Raw genomic sequence first — 24568 nt, forward strand, 5'->3', positions numbered from 1 at the left:
TTTTGCAGTGTTTTTCCTTGGCAGGACACTTTTGCAGTGTTTTTCCTTGGCAGGACACTTTTGCAGTGTTTTTCCTTGGCAGGACACTTTTGCAGTGTTTAGCCTCCTCTGTCACCGTCTTGGAGCAGCACAGTAATCAGCCTCAGATCTAATGATCCGACCCCCCTCACTATCACCCTCCCCAAATAAGCTTTTCCTTGCAAATTGCATCACACAACAAATGCTGCAGATTTGCCGGAGGATTTGATGGAGCATCCAGAGGAAAGGATTAGGGCGAGTGCAGAGCAAGTTACATTGTGTTGCATATAGAGAAATGGGCGGATTGGTGAATAGATGAGAGATTGGTTCCACCTTCCTTTCTAAAATAAAACCTCTCTGGCGTGAAGTCACAGCTTATTTCACATCCGGTTTACCCCAGGACCGTCTTGGAAATAAAAGAATAAAAGGGGTAAAAGAATCCTCATTGTTGTAGTGCGATCTCCGGAGTGGGGAGGATTTGGGGGCTGTGAGGAGGGGGCAGATGCTGATGCTGCTGGATGAGGCAGGGCCGAGCACAACTCCCAGCTTCAGCCTCACTCTCCTCTCTGCTTCTCCCCGGATCTCAAGTCACTTTCACAAGACTGGATTCTCCAAGCAGCGACCTCCTTCAGATCCGAGGTCTCTTAGGTAAGGAGTCTTCTCTCTCCTAAAATGTCCTCACTTAGGATCCTTCAGGGATGAGCTGATTTTTGCTTCACTGTGACCATTTTCTCTCATCTGCAGCGATCGATGAACAGTTTGGGAGATGACTTGTGTAATATTTGGGCTCAGACTACACAAGTGTGAGGGATCCGGAGGGTGGAGGACGATCCAGAGGCATTTGGTTGGGAACTTGGTGTGGATTTTCCTCAAGTCCCTGCCACCATAGGCAAGGAAGGCAGCATAGTGGGCGATTTCAGGGCTGATGCTGTTGCATTTATTTCTAAGAAATGTGAGATTCTAGAAAGACAGAGGAGTTGCATGTGGCTTGCAGGGCTTCATGTCCCCATCCATCTCTATGCTCCATGATCACCTCAAGCACTATTCATCTCCATGTTTCATGATCACCTCCAGCACTATCCATCTCTATGCTCCATGATCACCTCCAGTACTATCCATCTCCATGCTCCGTGATCACCTCCAGCAGTTTCCATCTCCATGCTCACCTCCAGCAGTATCCATCTCCATGCTCACCTCCAGCAGTATCCATCTCCATGCTCACCTCCAGCTCTATGCTCCATGGTCACCCCCCGATTCTCCATCTCCATGCTCCATGGTCACCTCCAGCTCCTTCATCTCCATGTTCCATGGTCACCTCCAGCACCATCCATTTCTATGCTCACCTCCAGCACCATCCATCTCCATGCTCCATGCTCACCTCCAGCACTGTCCATCTCCATGCTCCATGCTCACCTCCAGCACTGTCCATCTCCATGCTCCATGCTCACCTCCAGCACTGTCCATCTCCATGCTCCACGATCACCTCCAGCACCATCGATCTCCATGCTCCATGGTCACCCCAGCGCCTCCATCTTCATGATCACTTCCAGCTCCATCCATCTCCATGCTCCACGATCACCTCCAGCAGCATTCATCTCCATGCTCCACGATCACCTCCAGCACCATCCATCTCCATGGTCCATGGTCAACCACAGCTCCTCCATCTTCATGCTCCATGATCACCTCCAGCACCATTCATCTCCATGCTCCATGATTTCCTCCAGCTTCTCTAGCATGTGCTGTCACAATGGAGGCTTCTCTCATTCATAATGCATCTAACTGGGTTTCCATTGATTTCCAGACTCATGTGCTGGAGGCTTTATTATGAGTTGTTGGCTTTTTCCCCCCCTTTGTTTCTTTTATTGTATCCTAAGTCACAGCTCTGGATATCATTCTCAAAATGAGGTTTCCCAGAGTGTGAATGTGACTTGGAACCTGTGAATGGCTGTCTATCTAATCCAACTTTCACCTAGAAAACTGTGAATTGCATGGTCTGAAATCCTTAGGTGGCCACTATATGGAAAGTTTAACCTGCTCAAGTTTGTGTTGTGAATATGTGAGTTTAGTGTGAGAAGAACCATCTTCCCCCACCCCCAATCAGTCAGAAGAGCAGGTGCTGGAGGCGATAGGGTTATTAATGCAAGGTAACACACCTAGGTTTTTTTTTTTATTATTATTATTTTAGGATTTTTTATGTGTCATGTGTTAATGGGGTCATTTGTCAAAGCAGGGAACTTACATGTAACAGATGGGGTATTAAAATAATGAGATTAAAGAGCAGCACTGGAGATCAAGTGAGGTTGACACAACAGAGCTGCTGTATGAATGCAATCCTAAACCGCAGTGGGGTGAAGCTGTGCCCTATGGAGCCCTCAGGGCTCATCAGTGGGGATAGGAGGTTGACACATCCATGGAGATCACTGGATCCAGTGGTGTGTAGAGTCCATGTACAAAAATACACATAGGGTTGCGGATTTCTTTTATGACTATGGGTTGTCCATATTATGGAGATGTGTCTGAAATTTTCAGAGTGCTGAGAAAACTTTCTTATGTTCTTCTGTTGACTGTAATTATGTTAATTTACAGCCCCAGTCATTCATTATGAAAAGAAAAAGCATCTACATTGATTGTCTTTGGGCCTGGACAATTCTTTTAAATACGATGACAGGAATAAGGTAAGAAGCCTTCATTGTCATGGCTAGCTGCCTGTGAGGAGACCTGGTCACACAAGGAGCCACACTGCTACTGCATTCTGCATGTGCCAGAAGCCCAAACCATGAATGAGTCCTTCAGCCATCCAGACAATGCCTTACCTTATTACTACTCACCATTATGTCATACACTTACATGGCAGTATATTACACCTATACCAATATCTACCCATCTATCTACCTACCTATCTATATCTATCTACCTACCTATCTATCATTTATCTCATAAATATATATATATATATATTTATATATATATATTCATTCAGCTTTGTATCTATAATCTATCTATCTATCTATCTATCAAGGTTTCTTCTATGTATTTTTCTATCTATATCTATCTATCTATTTATCTATCATCTATCTATCTATGATTTATCTCATATAAATCAATTCATCTATATACATTATGTATCATTTAACTATTTATGTATGTATGTTATATGTATTTTTTCTATCTATCTATCTATCTATCTATCTATCCATAATATATATATTCATCCATTTATCTATCTATCTATCTATCTATCCCTCTATCCATAATATATCTATCTATCTATAATCTATCTATCCCTCTATCTATCTATCTATCTATCTATCTAACTATCTATCTATCCATCCATTATCTATCTATTTTTTCTATTTATCTATCTATCTATCTATCTATCTATCTACCTATATATCTATTTATCCATAATATATCTATTTATCCATTTATCTATCTATGTATTGTCTAACTGACTGTCTATCATCAAGCTACTATATCTATCTATATTTAACTATCTATCTAGCTAGCTTCATATATATATATATAATTTTTTAATATGGGCAATATATCATCTCTAATTGGTATTTGTCATATGCACATGACATATATGCAACATCAGCAAATCCAGCGGCTGCAGAGGTCACTGTTGCCAATGCTCTTGTATCATTTTACGTGTTGTATAAATAAATGTTAACTTCCCCCAAATATTCCTGGGGCCTCTTTATTAGTCTTTCCCTGCTTGTTTGTCTTTATAATGCTCAGTATTAGTTTTAGCAGAAGGGTCTGAGAATAACCAATAGTAATCAAGGTGTCAGGAGAAGAGAGGTGGGTGATGAGTTTGGATTTAATTTGTTCATTGCTGGAGGCGAGCACCAACCATCCTTATCACTGCTACAGGCCTACAGCGGATTATATTTCACATGTTTGTCTTTCAAGAACGCAAAAGGGGGTCAGTGGGAGGCAGCGAACTTCATACATGTAGGAACAGGCGAAGTTTGGCATAAGAGGGTTTGCTTTCCCCTTACTTCCAACCCCTGGATCTGTTGAACGGGAGAAAGTTTATTGTTTATTTATAATATTATGTTTATTGTTTGGTTATCACTTGTGTTCTAATTCTTGTTTGTTTACTTTTCACATTATAGTTATCTCTAATAGAAAACTGATATTTTTTTATAATTGATTTAGTTTTTTGTATCTAAAGGGTTCAGAAAGCTTAGAATATACAGGCAGGTGGGAGATTATATTTGTGTTTCACATCTATCTATCTATCTATCTATCTATCTATCTATCTATCTATCCATCTATTTATCCATCCCATTTATCTATCTATCTATCTATCTATCTATTTATCCATCCATTTATCTATCTATCTATCTATCTATCTATCTATCTATCTATCTATCTATCTATCTATCTATCTATCTATCTATCCATCTATTTATCCATCCATTTATCTATCTATCTATCTATCTATCTATCTATCTATCCCTCTATCTATCTATCCATCAATTTATCTATCTATCTATCTATCTATCTATCCATCTATTTATCCATCCCATTTATCTATCTATCTATCTATCTATCTATCTATCTATCTATCTATCTATCTATCTATCTATCTATCTATCTATCCATCTATTTATCCATCCCATCTATCTATCTATCTATCTATCTATCTATCTATCTATCTATCTATCTATCTATCTATCCATCTATTTATCCATCCATTTATCTATCTATCTATCTATCTATCTATCTATCTATCTATCTATCTATCTATCTATCTATCTATCTATCTATCTATCTATCCCTCTATCTATCTATCCATCAATTTATCTATCTATCTATCTATCTATCTATCTATCTATCTATCTATCTATCTATCTATGTATCTATCGATCTATCTATCTATCCATCAATTTATCCATCCATTTATCTATTTATCTATCTATCTATATATCTATCTATCTATCTATCCATCAATTTATCCATTTATCTATCTATCTGTCTATGTATCTATCATCTATCTATCCATCAATTTATCCATCCATTTATCTATTTATCTATCTATCTATCTAGCTATCTATCTATCCATCCCTCTATCTATATGTGTCTATCCAGCTTTCTATCCTTCTTTCTCTCTATCTATCTATACATCTATCTAACTTTCTATCTATCTATCTCTCTACCTATAGCTATCCATCTATCCATCTGTCTATCTATCTATCTATCTATCTATCTATCTATCTACCTATCTATCTATCTCTCTACCTACAGCTATCCATCTATCCATCTGTCTGTCTATCTATCTATCTATCTATCTATCTATCCATCCATCCATCTATCTATCCATCTATCCATCTATCTATCCCTCTATCTATCTATCTATCTATCTATCTATCTATCTATCTCTCTATCTATCTGTATCTATCTATCCCTCTATGTATGTATTTATCTATCTATCTATCGATCTATCTATCTATCCCTCTATGTATCTATCTATCCATCTATCATCTATCGATCTATCTACCTATCTATCTATTTATTATCTATCCTTCTATCTATCTATTTATCTATCTACCTATCTATCTATCTATCTATTATCTATCCCTCTATGTATGTATGTATGTATCTTTCTTTCTATCTATCTATCTATCTATCTATCTATCTATCTATCCATCTATCTATCTATCTATCCCTCTATCAAATCAAATCAAATCAAATAAGCTTTATTGGCAGGACCAAATACAAATTAGTTTTGCCAAAGCAAGTGTACATTAGGGACTGGGGCTGTGGGGATGGTGGATGGGGACTATAGGTAGGATGGATGGGGCACATCCAGGGTGGGGACTGTGGGGGCACTTCTAGGATGGGGGCTATGGAAGTCCATGGCTTATGATGGGGCATATCCAGGGTGGGGATTGGGGGGCCACATCTGGGATGGGGGGCTATGGAAGTCCATCTATCTATCTATCTATCTATCATCTATGTATCTATCCCTCTATCCATCTATCCATTTATCTATCCTATCTATCATCTATCTATCTATCCATCTATCTATCCTGATGTTCCTGAATGCCGATTTTTTACAGCCAGTGAAATACTTCTACTTGAGCTCTGTAGAAAGTAAAGCACGTGCCACTATGATAATGACCTGTAGATGGAGTCAGTGCACAGTGTTTTAGTATATGGTGAGGGTGAGGTATACAGTTTATAGTGATTTTCATTAAACAGTGAATAGCATAGAAAATACATAATGTATCAACTTAGGATAAACATAGTGATAATAGTAATATCAACATATTAGCATTACTGTAATATGATCAAAGAGAATGATTGGAATATTGACAGATTACTGTACAATTGTATCCCACGTTCCTATAGACCGAACCCTATGTTCGGTGGAAAGATACTTTTCATTTGTCGTCCTCGTTAGTATTATTTATTAATTGTGGTTGGTCTATGATGTAGGAGCAATGTATTCTTATGTGATGAAGCCCCTTTCTCGATTACCTTCAGATTTGGGGAATGTTGACTATTAGTGTTACAGTTCAGTTTGCAGATAAGTTGGTTGGCGTTTGATGAGGGAATACAGCTTACATTCTGGAGCCAGGAACCCTATTAAGGTTATAATTATTGCTTATCACAAATTTTCAGCTCATGTTGTTTCTCATCCATCATTTTCTATCTTCGAGCGGTTTCCCTGCCCATGCTGGTTGCATCGTCTATTCATTCAGATCACAGCCACTAAGGTGTTCTTGTAGCTGACATTCACCTTAATCTTGATGCCCTTCTGGTCTCCTTGAGAATTGTGTCACATCAGTTAGCGGGCAGACAAATAAGTGTTTAGAAAGTGTTACTTCTAGACAATAAATGCAATCCGCTAAACTGGAATATCAAAAACTGAATTATCGTGTGAGCTGTTAACAAGCATCTTGTGACATATAGCGGTTTGGTAAAACACTGCAATACAATGCAAAGAAATATGATAGGAATACAAATTTAGTGTAGATGGGTTTATTTATATGGATGTTGGCATCCACTATATGGGGATTTCAGATGGCATGCCGTATTGTCTCTGATGGCACTGTATGATACGTATATGACTGTGTGGGCACGTTAGATAGCAAAGGTGCAAAATAAAATACTGAAATTTATATAAATAATCATCTACTGATTCCTAATGGGCATGTATGAGTTAATCTCTCACATATTGGAGGGATTGATAACTCCTGGGGAGCGAGGCCACAATTAATCATCATGTGCACAATTGGAATTGGCCTTACAGTGGTATCATGGTTGGATTTTGGCCCATTTCCACTCGATCAAACCATCAAAAGAGCTTTTCCCTTACACCACTCTGTCACCTTTTTATTGAAATAAGCAAAACTGGAAAGAAATAAATGCGCAATAGGGTCTTATCCAGATAAAATATTACCAGGAGGTCTAGGATAGACTCACCTCATGTGGTTGTGAGAGTCACAGCCAATGTCTGCAGCAGAGACCCACGTGGAAGAGAAAGAGAAAAGGGTTAATAGGTCCATGCTGCCGTGGGGATGAAGTCAGGAACAGATGAATATGATGTATAAAATTATTTATTGTCAATGCGTTTTAGAGCCATCTAGGCTCTTTCCTCAGGACAAATGTCAACGCGTTTCATAGCTACCTAGGCTTCTTCCTCAGGAAAAAAAGTCAAAGTGTTTCAGAGCCGTCTAGGCTTCTTCCTCAGGAAAAAAATGTCAATGCATTTCAGAGTCGTCTAGGCTCCTTCCTCAGAGCAAATGTCATTGCGTTTCAGAGTTATCTAGGCTCTTTCCTCAGAGCAAATGTCAATGCATTTCAGAGCCGTCTCGGCTCCTTCCTCAGTAGAATTGTAAATGCGTTTCAGAGCCGTCTAGTCTCCTTCCTCAGGGCAAATAATGCATTTCAGAGCCGTCTAGTCTCCTCAGTACAACTGTAAATGCATTTCAGAGCAGTCTAGGCTCTTTCTTCAGGAAAAATCATATATAATTTTTTCCTGAGGAAAAAGCCTAGATGGCTCTGAAACGCGTTGACAATATATCGTTTTATGCATCCTATTCATCTGTTCTCTGACTTCATCCCCACAGCAGCGCAAAGCTTTTAACCCTTTTCTCTTTACCTGTGATTACCTTTTATTGAAAAACATTTTGTGCCTAAAGTTGGGTTTTGATAAACATTTGTAAGAATAAAGTTTGACGGTGGAAACAGAATAAGTAGATTTTTCATTGGCTTATAGTATCTAACAATCCGTCCTAATTAAGGTGTCCAGGGCTGACAAAGGAGTTTTCGAAATGTTAGGTTTCAATGGAAATTTTATGAGTCTCAATTTGGGTACATTTCCATAAAATATTTTGAGAGGGAGAAAATGTAGATAAAATGTAACATTCTTAAGATATGTTTTATTTGGTCCTTACTTTCCTTATATTTTATTGGAAGAGTTTTAAGTCGTCTTTGTCAAGATTTAATTTAGTTAACTGGGATTTGAATTGGCTTTGAGACTATTCTTCACTATGACAGCTGGAAAATATATGAACTAATTTTTTTTTTAATTTAAAGGGAACCTGTCACCACATTTTTGAGGTATAAACCAAAACTAGGACCTTAAGCAGCTCCTGAATTACATAACGGTGGTTGCGTCTCCTGTCCCTCCTCTCCATGCTGATCTTTGGCCTCCGGCACCATCCATATTGTGTGGGTAAAGTATCGCACCTGCACAAAGACACTGCTAGTTCTCACTTTCTGCTAGTTCACACTGCGGGCAGAGCCTAATACATAGGCATGCATGCGCGAGTCAATAAGATCACTGCGCAGTTGCAAGTTTTTTGTCAAGTGATGTGGATAGCATATGAGACGTCATCCACATCAATCATCACAGGAGGACTTCGATCAGAACAGAGAGGTGGGACAGGAGACAAACCAAGGATGCCCATTGGACAAGACCCAAAGATTTACATAGGGCACGAGAGAATACAAAAAGGCATTTATGAGGTGTACAGGAGGGGTGAGGGGATGATATTCACTTTTATGGAATGCAGCACAGGAACTGCTGAAGATGCTAGTTTGGTTTATACTTCAAAAATCTGGTGGAAGGTTCCCTTTAATATGTATATAAACTGACATTTTATACACTCAATGAACCAATGTACTTACTCTCTCATGTTTTCAGCTTCAAATTGTATCTGATTCGAAATCTTATTTACTTTTGTGACTTTAAACATATACTGAAGATAAGATATTGTCTTGGAGCCCTCGCACAGAAACTCTACGTATTTTATCTGGATGGCTTCTCTCTTTTGTCTATATCCGGGAATAGTGTCGGGTGCTCATGGAAATGAGGATGTAAAGAGTTAATCTGACACAGGTGAAATTTCGGGAAACAAATTATCAACAATGGTGGATTGAAACAAGAGAGTCTTAGCTCTATGCGAAAACTAAATATTGGATGAATAATTTGTCCCTTTCCCAAAAAGTTTTTGGATTGGTTTTTACAGCTGTGGTTTCGCTAGGTATCAATTAAAGAGCTGTATTGAGTGTTAGGCCTGTGTCACACTTGCAAGTGACTCGCATGTATCCTGCGCGAGTCTTGCGTTGCACCACCCAGCACGGAATAATACTCTCCGGACAGGAGCGTCTCAGCTGCATAGAGATGCATGCAACTGACCCGCTCCTGTTAGGAGAGTGTGAGTCCGTGGCGGGTGATGCAACGTGAGACTCACGCAGGATACACGTGAGGCTACCGCAAGTGTAACACCGGCCTTATACTGATAATTACTTCATGGAATGACCAACCAATTTTAATTTTAAGGCAAAGTTATTTAGATACTTTAAGATATCTAGCTTTTTGATGGGTTGTTTCATTAGCATTGTTTTCAATTTAACTGGCGGGCACCACCTTTTTATTAATGATTGCCCTTACATGCCAAAAAGAAGAAATCAATGTATTACAAAGAAAAAGAAGATATGTATGTAACAAAGGGATCACCATACAAATATTTTTATTATTAAAGAAAAAAAGCTAAACATAAGCTAAAAACATTAAAAAACCACACTGTGAACACAGGCCTAATACGTATAAAAAGTGGCCATTCCCGAATGTACAGAACCTGGAAAAGGTGGTTAGATTTACTAAGGACTTAAATATAGCAGTACAAAAAATAGGTATAAAAGTACACTGAATGCCTTTCTTGAAAAATGTAATATTACCAGTTATGTATATTAGATTTTATGACAGGGTGTTGATCCAGGGAACTAGTCTGATTGCTGTATGTGGAGTCAGGAAGGAATTTTTTTCCCCATTTGAGCTTGTTTGCCACATTGGTTTTTTTTTTTTTGCCTTCCTCTGGATCAACATGTTAGGCTACAGGTTGAACTAGATGGACTTAGGCGGGCTTTGCACGTTGCGACATCGCAAGCCGATGCTGCGATGTCGCACGCGATAGTCCCCGTCCCCGTCGCAGGTACGATATCTTGTGATAGCTGGCGTAGCGAAAATTATCGCTACGCCAGCTTCACATGCACACACCTGCCCTGCGACCGTCGCTCTAGCCGGTGACCCGCCACCTTCCTAAGGGGGCGGGTCGTGCGGGGCCACAGCGACGACACACGGCAGGCGGCCAATGGTGGCGAAGGGGCGGAGATGAGCAAGATGTAAACATCCCGCCCACCTCCTTCCTTCCATATAGCCGCTGGCGGCAGATAAGGAGATGTTCCTCGTTCCTGCGGCTTCACACACAGCGATGTGTGTTGCCACAGGAACGAGGAACTACATCGTACCTGTCGCGGCACCGGCATTATGGAAATGTCGGAGCCTGCACCGATGATGCGATAACGACGCTTTTGCGCTCGTTCATCGTATCATCTAGGATTTACACACTACGACATCGCAAGTGACGCCGGATGTGCGTCACTTTCGATTTGACCCCACCGACATCGCACCTGCGATGTCGTAGTGTGCAAAGCCGCCCTTAGAGTCTCCCTTGAACCTTAAAAAACTATGATACTATGATACACAAAATTCTAGTTTACACATGCATAAAAGTTGCAATGTCTACACATGACTATAGTACAAGCTAAGCTAAATACTAGTCATGAGCAGACATAAAGAAAAGTTTGGTTTGGGTTCCAAACTTGACATGAACTTGACCCCGGATGCCAAACCTCATACAAGTCAATAGAGACCAGAAATTGTGTTCTGTAAATTGCAAGGGCTAGGGGGCTGTAAAAGGAAGGAAAATGCGGGCAATTGCCCTGCAAACAAATGTGGATAGGGAATAATTAAAAAAAAAATGTAGGCTTCCGCCTATTTTTGATAATCAGCAAAGGGCTGCAACCCTCAGCTGCCAACTTTATATTGTCTGGTTACCAAACATAGAGGGATCCCACTCCGTTTTTTAAATTATTTAAATAAATAATTTAAAAAAATTGCACGGGTTCTGTCCTATTTTTGATAACCAGTGAGAGTAAAGCAGACAGATAGGGGTATAATTAACAGGCTTCCAGGGGGAAGAAGCTATCGCGAAACATGTGTAGGGGTACTTCCTTATCCTCAGGTTGTCCTCCATCTTGGTATTGTGTTGTGCTCTTCTTGTATGCCTGATCCCTCCTTCATGGCTTTTGTTTTTGTTCATGTGTGGGAGGATTACCACTATGTGGGCTTGATGGACACTTCCATTTGATCCTTCATCTGGATACTTTCCCCCTTGCATCTCTCTAACAAATTATGGCTTTATTTGAATAGGCTTACATTGTACTAGCTCCGTTCGGGGCAGCCTTATTTATCCCTATTTTTATTCCACTGCTACTGTTGAATACTAGCATTACTTTGCAACAGGGGACTTTTTTTCCTTGCCTTCTAGGGCTACTTCATGTCATATCTCTTTTACAGACATATATCAATTATCATCTCTTTATGTGTCTTGCTCTTGAGCAGTCACTACTATTGTTTTGCTCCAAATACTTACCTCCACATGAAGTTCACCCTCAGCTCTTTTTTCTTTCAGGCTCCTTTAAATTACAGTCTTTTTCACATATACCATACTTGTGCACAACCATTTTTGATCACCTGAGGTTATCTGGTAGTGACCTTATGTTGTTATTTTTTATATATGCATGTTTTTAAAGAAATGTTCTAATAAAGATATACTTTTTTAGCTATTTGGCTTATCCACTTGTAATTCTTTGTAGGTTTTGTGATCATTTATGAGTGGAGCCATTCATTTATGACGTTTTGGTCTAATATCTGTTTTTCTAATCGAAACTGCAATGCAGACATACTGTCTAGTCTTACCCTTACAGAAGATTTCATAATGAATTTACATTTAATTATTTATTTGCACTCTTTACTTAAAAATAAAAGCCTTAAAAAAAAAACCCTGACCTTCTTGAGTTTTCCATTTAGTACTGTACTATACATCCATAATGTCCATTGCTTTGGTCAGCACTATTAAAGGGAATCTGTCAGCATGTTTTTGCCACTTTATCTGAGAGCAGCATAATGTAGAGACAGAGATCCTGATCCCAGCAATGCGTCATTTATTTTAATAAAATCAATTTTTTTTATCATTATTGTATTATCACTAGAGGACTAGTAAACTTGCTGCCCAGTAGTCCTCTATATTCCTGAGCTCTGTACAACCCTGCTCTCCCAACTGATTGGCCACTTTCAGGCTATGCACAGTGTACACTGAAAGCTGCCAAATAGTGATATAGGCCAGCTTATACAGAGGTCAGTGCTTCAAGAACTGGTAGATCTGAAGGAAATAAAACTTTGACTTTATAAAAAAAAATACAGCATGTGCACTAAAAGTTCACAGCTCCGTGCATGACAACATACTTATTATTAAAGAGTTGGTTCACTACTCTGTACTAGTGACCATATCTCTGTAAAACTTATAGGGGAGGCTTTGTCTAAGTATCTTGTGTTGCCAATTCTGTCTCTGAGCGGTGCTATCATGGTCCGCTCTTCCCTATTGCGTGACCCACGGGCTACATGACCTCTGGAATCCGGTGATGTCACGCCAACTTCCAGTTGACCTGACATCATCGCGGCCAGTCCCTGTCTTCCTGAGTGACTAGAGTGTGGGCGGCGTATCACCGCTCATCACAGCCCAGCATCACTCCTGTTTGCAGCACTCAGCAGTGAAGAACAGTGCACGCGAGATGCTGGGCTGTGATGCTGGGCTGTGTTGAGTGGTGAAACACCACCCACAGCCCAGTGACTCAGGAAAACTGGGGCTGGCTGCGGTGATGTGAGGTCAACTGGAAGTTGACCTGACATCACTGGATCTCAGAGGTCATGGAGAAGAATTGTCAAGGTATTTATAAAAAGACTCCCCTATCAGTTTTACAGAGATGTGGTCACTACTGCAGAGTATTGAGCCACCCCTTTAAGTCATTTATATTGCATGCAAAGACTAGTCACCACCAATGTTTTAGGTGTATTTGCTGCTATGGGCCCCAAGAATATAAATGACCGCATCTTATGCATTGATAAAAAAAAAGAATATCATTTGGATAGAAGTAAGCTGATGGTTGGCCGACCATTGGATCAACATTCAATAACCATTACACAAGCGTTTTAGTCCATGTTGGTTGTGACAGTCATTGAAATAGACCAAAAAAATTTAATTTCACTTGTAACAGCAAATAATCTTCCTATAATTTTTCTTATAGAAAGATATTTTTATACACTAATGACTATTGGTTGAAAATATAGTTAGATTTCATCGATAGATTTCACTTGACCAAATCAGGTTGAAATTTTTCATTTTGAGGAATTTCTGAGTCACAGTGGAGGAGTGGAGGTCTGTGTCCATTATTGATCCAGCCATGCCCCATCCATCTGGTACAATAAAAGTCATTCTCTTCAGGTATTTCTTGACCCAGTCTTGATGTTTCTATTCCGTGCCTTGATTAGCAGTGGTCGGGTTTCCACCTTCCTCACCTTGGCCATGTCTCTGAGCCCTGAACTCCTTGCTCTTCTTGGCCCTCAGAGAGGTTGCAGTTCTGGAATATGATAGCACTGGAGAATAATGGGCTGCTGGTTGCTTCACTTTTTATTCTTCTTAAATATTTGGCATTTAGTGTGCATCTTTTATTCTCAACACTTTTTTGGCAAACCCTGTTGACCATTTGCAACAAGGCTTTGGATGGTTCTGTGATCACAGTCCCAATATATTAATAATTTGAAGAGTGTTACATCCCTTCATGATAATTAGAAATTTGTGACTTTTTATAGTCAGTTAAATCTCTTTTTGGCCCATTTTGTCCGAAGAAAACAAATTGCCTAATAATTCTGCACATCTTGATAGAGGGTATTGATAGCCTTAGGCCACTCCATGCCACATTATACAAATACACATCACCTGACATGCATCATCCAATAAGCATTCAAGTTTATTGTCACTTGGAGCTTTCCCACAAAACTCCCCAATTGTCATGATCGCATAAAACACTGTTCACATTACAGATCCTGACACTTCATCCTATGGTTTCTTGGTGCCTCTGAGTTACACAGGCAGGTTCAGGTGTCGACCATCTGTGAGCTCATTCATGATTAGACTAGCAAGAGTTAACCTCTGCTAGCTTGCTTGCTACTTCTGGGATCATACGTTCTTGGAAGCCTATCATATTGGCTGGTTCCTATATAAGATGGTGGAATCTGTCCTCTCATGCCGATTAAAGTTTATTGTTGTGTTGGTCTGTGTTCTGTAGTGTCCAGTCCTGCTGGTGACTGTATTTCTTGATGCTTGGAATTGTTGTGGAGTTCTCCTGTTGTCTTGCTGCTTCCTCCCTGCTCTTATTTTCCTCCTAAGGTCTTACTGTTTTATACATTTGTGTGTGCTGTGAGATAGAGCTTTGGTTTCCCCTGCTTATCTATTTCTGTTGGATTGATCACTACTGCCCCAGCCCTAATGAAGGGATGCGGGGAAGGAGTATAAAAACAGGGCTGGTCAAAAACAGGGCCAGGGAGGGGGTTCAGACATCCTCACCTTCAGAGGTAACCCTGAGATCAGGGATAGCTAGTGTCCCCTAATCTGAGGCCCAGTCTAGAAGCCCCTGTCCCTGGCTTTCTCCCCACTCACCGTGACATTTACAGAGCTTGGAGCTAGAACATCTGCATAAAAATGTTGATAAGGTCAAATGTTCATTTGCCTAATATTTCTGCACACAGTGTCATTACATCCTAGTGCTGTTTGTTTTTCATTTTGCTAGGAGAACCTTCAGAAATCCCTATTAGTTTTGGGGGGGGGGGTTGCATTGGAAAAAACAGATAAATTGCTTGTAAAAACTGACACAGCAACCAAAAAGATGAAAATATGATCCAAGATGCTGATGAAAATCAATCCATTTGACCACGTATGAGAAACTCCCCAGGCCATTGAGTCCAGTAACTAATTTGAGTTACTTCATGGTACTTTTATCTTCCCATCATCAGTATAGTTTCAGCTTAGTAGGTATTCTAAAGAGTTAAGCATTTTTGCTTAGTTTTTGATTCAGAAACTGAACAGAATCCCCAAGTTTTTTAGGAGTTTTGAGTAGGATTTGGAGAGTTTGCATCCAGTTTTTGTTCGAAAAACTCCTCAAAAACCTCAGTGTGCACTTAAGGTTGGACAGATCGTCCCTTCTTTACCTTTCTTTTTTAGATGCAGTCTCTGAAACTGAGGTGACCAGTTTTAAAAAAAAAAAGAAGCTAAATACATTTGTGATCAACTGTAGATTAATCCAACAATGTTCTCTTTTATTCAACGTTGATTATCTCACACTACTTGTCTCAGAGTGTACTGATTACAGAGGCTAACTACAGAAGAGCACACCTTCACATCTACCACCGATGGTCTACTGCTTGTGGCTATGTGCACATAGCGGCTTTAGAATTCAGGCGAACCCAACGAGTTTTAGAGGATTCTTCAGGAAACCCTGTAGTTTTTTTCCTTCCATGTATTTTCTGGTCATTTTTGGCCACTTTTTCTTCCAGCATTTTTATTCTTTTAGAGGGGTTTTTCCATGGTTTTTGTAAAATCTTCCTATTCTCATTTTCCAGTTGTTTTTTTTTTTTCACTCCACTGAATAATGAAGAAGCCGTGAACACCCTTTTATATATATATATATATATATATATATATATATATATGTATATATATAAATATATATGTATATATATAAATATATATATATAAATATAAATATATATATATATATATATATATATATATATATATATATATATATATATATATATATATATATATATATATAGGTATATATATATATATATATATAGGTATATATATATATATATATAGGTATATATATATAGATATATAAAAATCTGAGTGTATGTGTGAATTCGCACCGTCGCATGTACAATCATGATATTTTGCACATACACTACATTTGACATGGAACATCATATACTATGTTTTGAGGGGAGATTTTAAGTCCGCACTTTACAGTTATACGCCAAAAAACCTGCCACCATTAAAGTCAATGGAGCTAGGAGCAACAGTGCAGCCAGAACCTCAAAAGAATGCGCAGCCACACCCTTAAATGGAATGTTGGCATGTTACAATGCAGCCAGGGAACGAGACAGAGACAGACAGACAAAGAGATAGGGAAAGAGACAGACAGACAGAGAAAGAGACAAACAGACAGGGAAAGAGAGAGAGACAGGGAAAGAGACAGACAAAGAGACAGACAGGGAAAGAGACAGACATACAGGGAAAGATAGGGAGAGAGAGGGACAGACAGTGAAATAGATAGAGAGACAGACAGGGAAACAGACAGACAGACAAGGAAAGAGACAGACAGATAAAGAGAGAGACAGACAGAGGCTGGGAGAGAAACAGAGAGACAGTTTCTATCCCGGGCAACGCCGGGTGCTACAGCTAGTGTATGTATGTATATAGACTGTGTGTATAAATTTTCCATGTACCAGGCTCGGGATTCATGGGGTCAATCTGGAAACCAAACAAAAAAAAAATCAATGGAACAGGTAAATTTATGTTAAGTAAAACACGACCATTTGCCCATTTCATTGTATAATAAACCTAATGCTGTTACGAAAGATTTCTGTACGTCAATTCCTGCAGTAGTCTCAGTCTAACGCAATTTGTTCTAGGGCAACAAGCAATAATGGAAATGAAACAAAGAAAAGCGAGGAGCTGTATTGTCATACTCAGGTCACAGAAAGCCATGCCTCGATAGTTGCAGGAAGACATTTAGTCTACGAGTGAGAAATGATTCGAATTTTGGTGTTATGTAGGGTTTATTGGAAGTAGAGGAATCTAGACATCCCAAGCCTCAATGTTTTTTTAAACCTTACTACCCTATATTTGTCCATGAAGAAAAGCCAGCATTTTTCCATTTTTCTTTTTTAAGAAAATGAACAATCTTATAAGCACAGGTAAAATTAGAGAAAACCACTCATCATAAAGAACAGAGTTGCTGATATATTGGCCGTTAAACACTGATCACCCATGATTACTGGGGCAGACTACTGTGTCTCCTGACCTGAGATAACTGGCTCTTATAGGCAGATATGGGGCAGTTCAGGAGATCTGGGGGTGAAGCCAAGTATTACAATGTAAGCACGGTCTTTATTTCTGGGAGAAGAACTAGACGGCCGATATATCAAACGGGAATTTAAAGAGCAGCAAAAATACGACTTTGCAGAATAATAGACCTTAGGTCCACTCTGTTCACAGTCTGGGCCCTATCTGAACTTCTGAGAGGAAAACTTTCCTGTCCCAGCATCTTAGCCCCTCCCACTATCAGATGTCTCAACTGTTAACTCTATCTTGCCCTATCTTCGGGCAACCACTTATCTAATATATAAAGCTCAGTGTGTGTGTATGTCTGCTAAAGGAATCCGCACCGTCGCATGTACAATCACGAAATTTTGCACAGACGCCCCATGTGACTCAGGGAACGTCATAGACTATGTTTGGGCGGGAAAATTTAACCCCGTCCTTTCCAGTTACTCTACAAGAATCCTGCCTCCATTAATCTGAATGAAGCTGGGAGCTCCTGGCTATAAATAGCAACTGTCAGTGGTTGCTATAGGAACAAAATAAACTGTTAGTATAAGAAGCTTATGTGTGAGGTAAAAAGATGTCAGTGGTGAGACGGATAGAGAAAGACAGAGACAGCCCGGCAAAGAGACAGCCCGGCAAAGAGACAGTCGGGCAAAGAGACAGTCGGGCAAAGAGACAGCTGGGCAAAGAGACAGCCTGAGAAAGAGACAGACCAGGAAAGAGACAGACCAGGAAAGAGACAGACCTAGAAACAGACAGCTGGGCAAAGAGACAGTCGGGCAAAGAGACAGCCGGGCAAAAAGACAGCCAGGCAAAAAGACAGACGGGCAAAGAGACAGACGGGCAAAGAGACTGACAGATACAGAGATTGAGACAGATAGACTGATGCAAATACAGACAGAGAGATAGAAACAGACAGACAAGGAAAGAGACAGACAGCGAGACAGACATCGACACAGAGACAGAGACTGTTAGAGAGACAGAGAGTCAGTTACTATCTCGGGCAACGCCGGGTACTACAGCTAGTAACACAATATCGCACACTCCACATTACATTACACAATTATAATGTGATTGATGTCTTCAAGGGGGAAGGTGCACAGTCCATCTTCTTTCGTACTGTTGTATTGTCATGTAAATTCTGTCCTGCATGTTTGTAAATAATCTAATATGTGAATTGTGATGTAATGTGCATTATGATTGCATGTGGTTGCCATACTATAGGATGAGTAATGGTTAAGTGTTGGGAATAGCACACAATTGAAGGGATTAGTTTATAGAGGAAAAGACGTGTTTCTTCTAGAAAGTTAGTTAAGACCCAGTGTGTGAGAGAAACAGAGATATAATTTGAAGGTCATCAAGGCTACATGCAGTGGGTGGTCTATTTTAAGAGAAAGAGAAAGGAGACCAGTGTTGAGATAGCGTGATCCCAAAGTGGTGACAGAGACAAAGAGCAGAGGACTACATCTAGTCAAGAGACTAACGTTTCTACAGAGCAGCCCCCAGGCAGTCGGGTCCAGAGGACAGAACTCTAGCAGCAGGGCCCCAAGTTACTCACAGCTTAAAGGCAACAGGTCGAGACAGACTGGTAGGTAAGCAAAGTTGACTGTCCTGGGCCGAGTCACACTAAGTGTCTGAGATCTAAAGACTCTACTCTTCCACTTCTGGCAACCCCCCTGACTCCCTCCTTTATGAGAAGAATAGATGTGGATTCGCAGAAAGGGAAAGTGACTATCCCGAATGTGACTATAGCACTAGGATGAGTTGTGCTCGGACTTGTAAGAACTGAAATAATTCAGAGGTAACTGAAAGTGTGTTTGAATATGCTTTTTACAACTGAAATGGGCTGGAAGCTATGTACCTACTATCTTGTATATGTAGTTGATGAAGAGAAATGGTTGAGTAAAATCTCATTGTTTAAACAGAACTCGTGGTCTCCTTGTCAGTTCAAGATATCAACTGGTCCTGGTCAACCAAAGCCATCGCACCATGTGGCCTACATGGGCATACTGCTCTTATAACACAACACACAGCCAGTACTGCGTCTTTCATGTAGAATGTCGGGGCGCCGATATGAACACCTCGCCCATGATTTCCACCCCACAGCAGTGTTCAGTGTTAAACAGATACCATTAGAGCTAATGTGTGATGAATGAGTTGCACAACAGTCTGGACATTGTCATTGGTCACCCGGATACATTTAGTGGATACATTATTAAAAAGCTGAAGATGTTTCTGTTAAATGGATTCCATTCTTTTTTATAATGGACAAATGGAATATATCCAAATAAACAATATCCAAAGTCCACTAATGATTGGTTGTAGTGGGCATTTGATGTCCCCCAAAGAATGTTGATATTGGGACACATATTACAGAGTCTGGCGAGGGGGCAATAAGCGAGTAAGGATTTTTTATTCATTGCACTACCCTGGGGCCTATAAGGTGACATTTTAAATTAGTGGACAATCCCTTTAATAAAATGACAATATGCTCATTTCATTGTATAATAATTATAGTGATGTTAGAAAATATTCTTGTACGTTAGTCACCGCAATAACCTCGGTTTAACTCAATATAATCTACAGCAACAAGCAAAATATTTAGTCCGATGCTGAGAAATAATCAGAGAATGTTGCATAGTGGTTAATGTGAAATACCGTATATTTCGGGTTAAGACGCCCCGGATTTTAAGACACACTCCAAATTTAGAGGAGGAAAATAGGAAAAAATAATGTTTAATGTTAAAATGAGGGTCCATCCTATAATCCTAGTGTGTCTTTAATCCTAATGCTTACCAGGTGTAAACATCGATGGTGCAGCGGCTCAGGAAGGTCAGAGGAGGCAGGGTCAGCAATGCTTCAGGCTCAAAGGATCAGGCATTGCATCTCAGGAAGGTCAGTGGATGGAGGGTCAGCGATACAGAGGACTCAGGGGTTTGCGGTGGCGGGCACCATTGATCTGCCGGTGTGCTGTGGTAGTGTTACTGCAGTAGAGGGTCACAGGATGGGGTGCCACTACAGTGGTGGGCTCCTGATCTGACTGCGGGCTCTATTGAATCTCATGCGGTTGACGCAATGTACATCAAGAAAATGGCAGCGGAGACAGCACGTTGCAGAAATGGGCTCCCGGCAATCATTTTGAAGTCCATCGCATCAATCTGCGCATGCGCCGCCTCCGCAGCCATATGCTTGAAGTTCATTGTGTCAACCTTGGGCAATTCAATAAAACTCATAGTCAGATCAGGCACCCACCACCGAGACACCGCAGTTACACCCTCAGTATCACCGACCCTGCCTCCTATGACTCCGATCCACCACCACCCCGGTAAGCCATATCCGCATTATAAGACGCACCCCCATTTTAACCATAGTTTTGGGGGGAAAAAGTGCGTCTTACAATCTGGAAAATACAATGATATTAACTGTGGAAAAAAACAAGCGCAATAGGGTCTTACCAATGATAATGTGAGTAAATTGAGGGTTAAACCACTCACCTATAGGAGTTGTGCCAGTCACAACCCCTTTAATCGCATGTAGTCTCCTGGTGGAAAGCTGCAGCCCCGGATGGAGTATATGGATAATTAGGAGCAAGAAGTCCAGTTTAAATGGCGCGCTATTCACCTCTCAAATGTGTGATTAATGCCTTTTATTTTCATGCACAGGTCGACGCGTTTCAGGAGTACTCAGCCCCCTTCATCAGGACATCAGGCAAAAAGAACATCAAATACTGAAATTTGATGTTCTTTTTTGCCTGATGTGCTGATGAAGGGAGCTGAGTACTCCTGAAATGCGTCGACCTGTGCATGAAAATAAAAGGCATTAATCATTAATCATACATTTGCGGAGTGGTGAATAGCGCGGCATATAAACCGGACTTCTTCCTAATTATCCATAATCTGGAAAATACGGTTGATGTTATGAAGACAGAGCGCTGAGCCCAGATCTAAATATGACTATGCCTCCAGCATATATAGCGAAAAGTGTCCGCAATCCAGATTTGTAAAATCTCCTTACAGTACTTTGCTTTGTCCCATTCATTTTAGTCAATACAAACTTTTTAAATATGGAAATTACTAAGAATGAAGGTTTCCTGTTTTCGGTGAGTAATAAAGCTGACATTCTCCTACACAAACACGGGGAGAAAACACAAACTCCTTTCAGATGTTGTCCTTGGTTCGATTTGAACCCAGGACACATGTGATGTAAGGCTGCAATGCTAACCACTGAGCCAGGGGCTGCCCACACTTAAAATTCTAACGGTATAAAACAATATAAGTAAAATATAATAATAGAAATAACATTTCACACATGCACTAAAAATACAGAGATATTTTGGCACGCGGCGACTTGAAAATCCTCTTTGTACAGCAGCTTGGAAAAACATTTTCAGTGTTGATTCTGTTTCAGAATTGCCTGATGGTTTGGGATTTTGATGGTCCTGGGAGGAAATCCAAGTAGCGAAGCGTTCTGTGTGACTGTAAAGAGCATGAAACAGCATTGGCCTCGCAAAATATAACCTACATAGAACATCCAGTAGACTAGCATAAATCCTGTAATCCAATCAATCTGATAATCTAGCACCAAACAAATCCTAAAAGACACAAATAGTCCAAACATTTATGCAATAACTTTGTACAATCCCCCCCCAAACAGAATATCTGATCACTGTGATATCTAAACCAGAATTACATGGTAAAGTTATACTGCAATATAATTACTCGAGATGAGCGGATTGAGTCCAAGTTAGTTCTCTAAAATTTTGCAGTTTACATGAATTTGAACATTTTGAGATTCGATTATCATTTTGCACCCCCCCCCCCAAAAAAAAAACAACAACTAAACAGCTACCTGGCACCATTTCACTCACTACTGAAGTATCAGAGTGGACTAACATCATTTTCATGAGGGCTGTCATAGATCTGCAGTTCCCTGCCGAGCTCAGCTTGTATGCCAGAGTCATTTTCTTTCTCCAAGATATATGGATAAGGCTTTCTCCTGTAGAGTGTAAGCTCTTATGGTCAGCAGGATCCTCTCTATCTCTCTTATTTAGTATAAACTTATATGGTGGACAAATAGAAACCATGAGCATAAATTGCTATAAATATACCAATTTGTTTTTATTTTCAATAAATGTATTTTTTTTATAAGTTTTTTGCAAAGTGCAAGGTGCATAAAAGTAAATTTCAAAGGATATTATCACATACAACATATAGATGGAGAATGGAAAATAAATATTAGTATAATGGCAAAAACACACAACAGTGCTGCTAAACCCAAACAGTGTAGCGATATATAAATATAATGCCTAGCCTCATATATAGTTGTATCATGACCTAGTAGTCGAGGGAACGTATATAAAGAGACTCTGCACTTTTCCCCTTTGATGAAGTGGCTGGCTTTACGCCGGTGGCCATGAAACGTGCGTCGGGCATCTTGCCACACTTAGTACATGGTATTGTTGTCTTAGAATTATTGGTTATTACCTTAATTGTGCTTCTTTACCCATAATCACTTTATATATGTTTCTAATTCTGCCTATGTCTCTCTTATAATATCTAAAGAGATTTGTTCCTTCTTTTATCTGGTACACACATTTGTTTGAAAAGAATTTTTTCTATCTCAAAATGTGGTATTAAGTGTTTTTGTACCACAATTTGAACCTCTTTCTCTCATCTGGTGCATAGTTATTTATGTTCTAACATTGTATCACAAGAGGAAGCATATAGAATTGTCATCTACTATTGTGCTATCTAGCGTTTCACTTATTTACCATTTTTTCTATACTATTTGTGGTCCTTTTTATATCCATTCTTTTAGGAACGTTTCCTCGGCCACTAGGTCATGATACAGCTATATATGAGGCTAGGTATTATATTTATATATTGCTACACTGTTTGGGTTTAGCAGCACTGTTGTGTGTTTTTGTCATTATACTACAGTGTTTTTCCAAAAAATAAGCCCTCCCTCGAAAATAAGCCCTAGTTTCAGTTCAGTAATGAAGTGTCCGTGCAGCTAAAAAAGATACAGATACTGCAGGACACTTCATTATACACAGCGGCACCCGGCAATTACACTCACCCAATGCTGAGCGGCAGGACCTGCAGTGATCGCACACCCTCACACATCAGCTCTCACACACACACACACACACACACACGATCAGATCTCACACACAGACATCCGATCTCACACACAAACATCGGATCACACACACATCGGATTGCATGCACACTCACCTCATCCAGCGACACCGATCTCTTCTCGCCGGCAAAATCCTGAGAGGCAGTGCAGTGGAGCGCAACAACCTGCAGAACAGGACCTGCGGCCAGACACGTAACTTGCTCTCATCATTCCCTTCGGCTGGAAGTGCTGGATGTGATGTGATGTGTGCGTGTGTGTGCGATCGGCTGTGTGTGTGTGTGCGATCGGCTGTGTGTGTGTGTGCGATCGGCTGTGTGTGTGTGCGATCGGCTATGTGTGTGTGCGAGCGGCTGTGTGTGTGTGCGATTGGCTATGTGTGTCTGCGATCTGCTGTATGTGTCTGCGATCTACTGTGTGTGTCTGCGATTGGCTGTGTGTCTGCGATCGGCTGTGTGCCTGCGATCGGCTGTGTGTGTGTGTGTGATTTGCTGTGTGTTTGATTTGCTGTGTGTGTGATTTGCTGTGTGTGTGATTTGCTGTATGTGTCTGCGATCGGCTGTGTGTATGATTTGCTGTGTGTGTCTGGGATCTGCTGTGTGTGTGATTTGCTGTGTGTGTCTGGGATCTGCTGTGTGTGTGATTTGCTGTGTGTGCCTGGGATCTGCTGTGTCTGATCATCAGTGTGTCTGGGATCTGCTGTGTGTGTGATTTGCTGTGTGTACCTGGGATCTGCTGTGTGTGTGATCGGCTGTGTGTGTCTGGGATCTGCTGTGTGTGTGATCGGCTGTGTGTGTCTGGGATCTGCTGTGTGTGTGATTTTCTGTGTGTGTCTGGGATCTGCTGTGTGTGTGATTTGCTGTGAGTGTGTGTGTGTG

General features: G+C 40.3%; 1 protein-coding gene across 2 annotated transcripts in view; it reads left to right on the forward strand.

The window, feature by feature from the left end:
• The first annotated feature begins 261 nt into the window (after positions 1-261).
• The window catches only part of GABRA1 (gamma-aminobutyric acid type A receptor subunit alpha1), a 271201-nt gene continuing 246894 nt past the window's right edge, over positions 262-24568 (forward strand). The window contains exons 1-2 of one of the 2 annotated variants that reach the window (XM_075344445.1): positions 262-666; positions 2605-2693. In XM_075344445.1, coding sequence (XP_075200560.1) covers positions 2620-2693 — 74 coding nt within the window. In that variant the 5' untranslated portion in view covers positions 262-666; positions 2605-2619. Of the gene's footprint in view, positions 667-1619; positions 2163-2604; positions 2694-24568 lie in introns of those variants that run through there. The other variant, XM_075344447.1, reaches the window with a different exon arrangement.

Source organism: Anomaloglossus baeobatrachus, chromosome 4, assembly GCF_048569485.1.
Source record: "Anomaloglossus baeobatrachus isolate aAnoBae1 chromosome 4, aAnoBae1.hap1, whole genome shotgun sequence".
Classification (NCBI taxonomy): Eukaryota; Metazoa; Chordata; class Amphibia; order Anura; family Aromobatidae; genus Anomaloglossus; species Anomaloglossus baeobatrachus.